The sequence below is a fragment of the Telopea speciosissima genome, unplaced genomic scaffold, assembly GCF_018873765.1.
Source record: "Telopea speciosissima isolate NSW1024214 ecotype Mountain lineage unplaced genomic scaffold, Tspe_v1 Tspe_v1.1013, whole genome shotgun sequence".
Lineage (NCBI taxonomy): Eukaryota > Viridiplantae > Streptophyta > Magnoliopsida > Proteales > Proteaceae > Telopea > Telopea speciosissima.
Window position 1 is genome coordinate 486 of NW_025318349.1, and position 6,563 is coordinate 7,048.

General features: G+C 40.1%; 1 protein-coding gene across 1 annotated transcript; it reads left to right on the top strand.

Annotated features, from left to right (window-relative positions):
* Positions 1 to 264: 264 nt before the first annotated feature.
* LOC122648410 lies at positions 265 to 1,093 on the top strand. The gene is made up of 2 exons (XM_043841622.1): positions 265 to 533; positions 564 to 1,093. The coding sequence occupies exons 1-2, from the start codon at positions 396 to 398 to the stop codon at positions 909 to 911; spliced, it is 486 nt and encodes a 161-aa protein (XP_043697557.1). The 5' UTR covers positions 265 to 395; the 3' UTR covers positions 912 to 1,093.
* Positions 1,094 to 6,563: the final 5,470 nt, after the last annotated feature.

Genomic DNA, 6,563 nt, shown 5'->3' on the forward strand with positions numbered 1-6,563 from the left:
CTTCTATCCAGGGCGAAACCCAACAAACGATGAGTCGATGACGCGTGGTTGTGCGTCGTGATTGCAGTTCCTGGCGTTTCACGTTTCACCGCCCATGCGACGTACGGTCAAGATCTTCCAGATATCCACACAGTGGGAAAGAATCCATTTTCACCGCTTGCAGAGTTGCAGGGCATGCCGAGCCCACGCTCCGAAAAGGTAACTGCCGAAGTTTCCATTCTCAAATTTTCCCCAGTTGTTGGGTTTTCTCTCACCCAGTCACCCTTCTCTCCTCTTTATTATGTAACCTGCAAACTCTGTTTCACGAAATCCTTTCTCCATTTCTTTGCAAAAACCCTAGTGTCTGCAAGGTTTATCAATAAGTCCTGCGCCCCGAGTTCTTGAAAGAGGGAACAATGTCTCCTCGAGTAGCGAATAGGAGGGGTGATGCATCGGCAAAGAAGGGTTCAAGGGGAAAGAAGGTCACTGCAACATCACAACCGGAGGTAGTTCCGTCTATTGTATCTGAAGAGAGCAAAACTTCCGAATCAGAGGTTCAGGCAGGTCCTGTCAAGGAGACGAAGGTTAAAGAGAAGTTATTGGTGCCTAAGGTTGAAGAAATGGAAGAGGTATTACCCACCGCTGATGATGACAAGGTTGTTGCTACAGAAGGGGCATCGTTGACCGCGGAGGTGGCAGAGGAGGATTCGAAGTTGATAGAAGAAGTTGTCGAGGAGAAGAGTTCGGAAATTGTGTCTGAGGACCTTCTCGTTTTGAATGGGAAGGATGTCGAGGAAGAGGGAGATGACTCGCAAGATAAGCAAGAGGTGGGAGAAAGGAATGACGGGGACAAAGAAAATGATGCAGGTACCAGTGAAGGAGGCATTTTCTTCTTTAAATTTGGTTATCTTAATCTCCATATTATAAATTGATAACTGCTCGATTGTATTCATTTCACTTCTGAAGTTGGTCTGATGTATTGCTCTTTATATTGCATTCACTTTTGTTGGTCGCACCTTCCACATTGAGAAAATGTTAAACTATCCATCAAACGGGAGAGGGGAAAGTTATTTTAGGTATTGGAAAGGTGTGCCTGTAGAATATATTTGGATCAATCGAATTTAGCTTGAAGTGTTAAACATTTAAAGTCCCAATTATGAATAAATGACACTCTTGATTATTTTCTTCTCACACTATGATTATGCAACTGATTAGCTTTTCCCTTTTAACTTCTCAAGTTGACCCGTCGTATTTTCTTTGTAGCACACGTACTGGTGAGGTTCTCCCTTATCAGTTTGGCAAATTTCATATGTGTTTTGAAGGGCAAGGTCTGTGCATGGTCTGGTGTGTGCGGACATGCAGAGGGGCTTGCTCCATGCTAGTGGTGAAGAGCGGAAAAAAAAAAAAAATAGAAATAAGTTTGGTGGATGTGGGGTGTTTATGCATACTTGACTGAGCATATGACCACTCTCCTTTTATCTATCAAGCAAGAAAATATGAGGTCATTTGTATGTACAGAAGCGGCACATAGAATTCATTTCAACTAATTGAACTTTTGGTCAATCATACTTAGTTTATGGCATGCCTTTTAGCTTTCTAATGAGTTATTTTTTCAAACTTGTGATGATGACATAAGGATTGTCCCCCTTGGGTTAGTTGCTAGAATAATTGTCTTTGGTACAGTGTTAATTAGTTTTGGTAGTATTGTTACAAATTAATGAACAAGTCACAGGCATATCATTTTGCACTAATTTTGTGCATGGTGGGAGTTTTATTTTATTTCCTTTTTATCTTTTAAGCACAAAGAAATGTGGAAGGAGACGGATTAAAAACTGTCATTCTTTTTTATGTTTTGAGGGGGGGCCTTGGTGCAACGGTAAAGGTTGCTCCATTGTGACCAAGTGGTCACGGGTTCGAGTCTGGAAACAGCCTCTTTGTGAAAGCAAGGGTAAGGCTGTGTACATTATGACCCTCCCCAGACCCTGCAATGGTGGGAGCCTCGTGCACTGGGTACGGTCTTTATTCTTATTTATCTTTTATCTCTCTCTCAAAGTTCATTTTTTTAAGGGTGATTATTCTAATTTATAGAACACCATTAAAGAGAGAAGATTTTAGATGTTCTGTGTATTGACACAAACTAAAAGTCATCATTTATCTGGTTTGGCAACTTATTCAAGTGCACGGCTGGTGGAAGCCGACAAACTTGTATTTAAAGAAATTGCGGTCTGTGTTATGATCTGCTTGTCTGTACTAGTACTAAAGTTCATCTCTCTCTCTCTCTCACACACACAGTCATAGTTTATGTAACTTTAACAGCCTCTTGATTTGCTAGTTTAATTGTGGATTCACCATTTCAGTTTTTTTGTTTGTTCATCAACATTTAAGTGAGCTTCAAAGGCACCCGCCATGGATTGAGAATGTTTTTTCTGAATTTTAAGTTTGAATGACATGAAGCTAGTCACTGTGACTCCATAATGGCATACTAATTTGAAACATGTCCATACTAACAACTAGTTGTATGCTGATAGACTCTCTGACTGTCTGTTATATTCAGAACATGCAATAATGCTCACAGTAGAGGAGTGAATGAGTGATACATATAATGGAAGAGCAAAAAATATTCAAATAAGGTCTTCTAACTATGAGTGAAATCTTTTACTTATTAACAAGAAATTGGTAATAAATATTTACCATAATTAATTATGGTACATAGGACAAATTGAAGTTAAAAAAGCATACAACCACTGAAGTTAAAGTTAGCAATCGGATGTATAATATGATGAGGAAGGACCATAACTTGTAAGATTGGGGAGTCAGTTCAAGTCGATGGAGGAGGAGGGAGAAAAAGAGAAGAGAAGAGGAGGAAGAAACACGGGAGAGAGAGACTGTGTAGTATTTTCTGTCCTATATATATGGAAATTACAGACAAACTAATGTATTCCTAGATAGGTAGGAGACCTACTAGGAGCCAGATAACAGGATCAATAGCAAAAAGGGGTTGCTGGTTCGAATGGACAGCACTAGGTTTTAGGTTAATTCTAGGGTTTAGGATGGGAATTTGGGAATGGGTCTTATATGGCTTTAATGGGCAGGTCTAGGGGGTCAATATGGTATAAAAATAATAGGATTTGGGAAGGTTTTAAAATTCTGCAATTCTGGACAGAATTGAGTTGCAGATTTTGGGTTTTAATGGAGTGGAGGAATGGAGGGGTTATAGTGAAGACTAAGGGCTAGGGTTAAGGTCAAGTGTGGGGAATGATGTGGGGAATGTAGGCTGGAAGTAGGGTTTGAAATTGATGGCTAAATCTGGAGTTATGGGGGAGTCCTAGTTGAGGTAGGAGTTGCAGGTTTAATGGAGATTAGGGCTTGATGGATGGAGGGGAATGTGGATTAGGTCTAAGGGAAGATAAAGGATGATAGAAGAAGGTTTAAAATAAGAAAACAGGTTCAAACTCACTGTATTGCAGGACAATGGCAGCAGCTTGATGACTTGAGAGAACCTCCCGATCTTCTCAATGCAAGGAGTCGCAGGAGGCCATCCACCCTATCCACCTTGAGATCCACAAGGATATACACTCACAAAGAACAGCAGCAATGGTAGCAAGCATAAAGCTAATTTTTATTAATCAAATTCGTATCTAATGCTGGCCTCCCTTACAAACTTATATAGAAGACTAAAAAATAGACTTAGACACTAAAAAGGAATGGCCTAACCCTATCCCTAACCTATTAGGTAACTTAAACTGACTAGGAAACTAGAATACTAAAGGAAATAGACTCAAAACATGGCTGGACTTATAGAGTCCTAATCCAGCCCAACTTACATCACATGACCACTTAAGTTGTCACATGACCACTTAACCAAGTCACATGATTACTTAAATTGAACCAATTTGATGCAACCAATTTGAACCAGTTCAATTAAAAAACATAAAAATAAACTAAGTATTGGGCTAATCCCGTATGCAACCTATATACCCATATTTTAGGCCCATAAAAGTGGCCTATTACATTAGAAACCCATGGGATCAAAGGCCCAACATGTATGTAACCCAACCCTAGACTTATTCCTAATAAAAGAAGCCCAGTTTGGTGACAAATCTACATCACAAACCTTTACAAGTACTGGGTATTACAATAAAGGACATAGTTTTATAACATTACATGTGTACCCTTACAAACTGCCATTCTAAAATTTCTCTCAAGCTGGGCAATCAATGTCCTGCATGGCAGCTTGCCTAGAGCTAGAAGAGTATAAAATGGTTGAGAGTTGATTCCTTTTGTCAGTAGTAGTACAACCGCTGGTTGATCTTCAGTCTTCACAAATGGTGTACAAATACACTCAGGATCAATTTTTTTCTTCTATGAAGTGAGAATCAACTTCAACATGGTTTGTACGGTCATGTTGAACTGGATTATGAGCTATGCTTATGCAGCTTTGTTGTCACAGACTCACAACCATAGGATCTCACAAACTCCATGCTCCATGGCCCTAAATTCAGCTTTAACACTTGATCTAGCTACATCTGAGTGCTTTTTACTTCTCCATGTAACCAAGTTTCCAGCCACAAATGTGCAGTAAATAGAGAGGTGAGAGAGAAAGCTTTCATTCCCTTGTCAAATCTATAGAGAGTTTGGAGGAAGAGAAATTTGGCTTCAATCTCGATTCGATCAGTTAAGTCTTGTGCCGCTATTCAAGCCCCTCACTTCTCCACAGAAAGGTATCAACAAAAGTCTTCGATCACGATTTTTGTCCCCTTTTGGGTCCAAGGATGAACTCTTCAAACTTTCCTATTGTTGAAATAAACAACTTGCACACATTCCCTTTTCGAAAAAGATCAATACCCCAAGGACTACACTTAGATTTATTGGATTTGTTGCTAAAATGTCGGTATTAAACCCGAAAACACCAGTCAATCTTCACGGCTGTATTTTATGAGCTGTTTCCCTTTGTGGATCTTCTCGAGTTTATACATGCTCGACAAGATCACTTCTCTCCCGGCTTGTTGTGGCCTCCCCGCATTAGGTTCACTTTTGATCCTATGAACCCTTTTGGGCCAATTAAGTTCTTGATTGGTTTGAAAGGTGTATCCATAATAGAATCAAATTGGTTTGCATCAATGCAGGCCTCAATTTTCAAATGATTGTGTTTGGTGAAGAATAACTTTCCTTGGTTTTTACTTGATATTTGAGGTTACGGAGCTCTACTTTCATACGTTCTATTCTGGGAGCATGTATAAACGGGCTTACTACACCAACTGCATATGCAATGTCAGTACAAATTAGAGAGAGAGAGATCAATTTGCCCTCCATTCTTTGATATTTTCATGCATCAATCAATGGGGAACCCTTATCCTCCCCAAAGTAAAGCTCTCTCGTTCTTGCTCTTGCTCTCTTTCTACCAATGTCAGCGGTTAAACCAGTGAGACCTGAGGGATCGTTGAGCCTCTTGCTCTCCTGTACCCATCTTAGACGGATTAGATCGGTGAACCTCCAGCTTTGCACGGAAAGATTTTACTCTCCTCGGATCATCTACAATGGTTGGATTCCAAGTACATCGGGGCATGACAGCCTGGTTGCTATGCTCCGACGATCCGTTGTGCTCTCCGATTGAGAGAATGTGCGGTGCTTTCTTTCGTTCTCCGTCTTTTTATCGATTTGAGACTCTGGAGGCATCTTCTGCTACTGTTTTGATCATTCAAATCCTGTACTAGATTAGAGGTTGTAGCCATTGGATGGCCAAGAAAATACAGTCAAAGGGGGCCTAGGATTGAAGGAGTAACATACCATGAGATGGGCTAGAGTTACTTGTTGGATGTAAAGGAAATCACCATCAAAAGTTGCTGCCAGAAACTCAGATGCTGCAGGGGGTGATCTTGCTTCCAATCTTCAGTGTATTAGGAGGGATTGATGGAACATGCAACAGGATTGTAACAGCATTTTGATAACCTCTTAGATGGTCTCGGTACTTCTTAGTTGCAGTGAAATAAAATTAGAAACAAAAGAGAAGAAGGTACAGAAAAAGGGGAAGGAGAAGGGAGGGGGGGATATGACCCAGGTCTCTCACCTATGGCCTTGGTCAGTCTCTCGCTAACCTAGGTATCTCACCTCACTCAACTGCATCACACAGCAACACATGGTACAAACCAAGTTTCATTAATCAACTCAAATTTTCCCTTGAGCTTGAGGACTCTTATATAGAATGCTGTAAACAATAAACAGAATAAAGAGACAGCTAAAAAAAGAATCCCATGCATGGTGTAGGGCCTTGTACAGCAAATAGCATAATATCTAAGCAGTATCTCCTAGTATCTCTTTAAAACAGAAAATAGAAACTAGCTAAATAACAGGTGGACTTTATAGAAAGAGTCCTGCCTGATTACAATATCTCAAGTCCTTAACTAAAAGATATTACTAAAGATAAGGCAAAATAAGATCCTAACATATATTAATCTTATCCACAAGATATTACAACTGATAACAGTGGGCCCTACAAGATCTCCCATGCAAACTGTATTGCCTGACATTTCGCTTCTGAAATTCAGGAATTTATTGGTCAACAGTCTTGTAACAAATCCCCATGA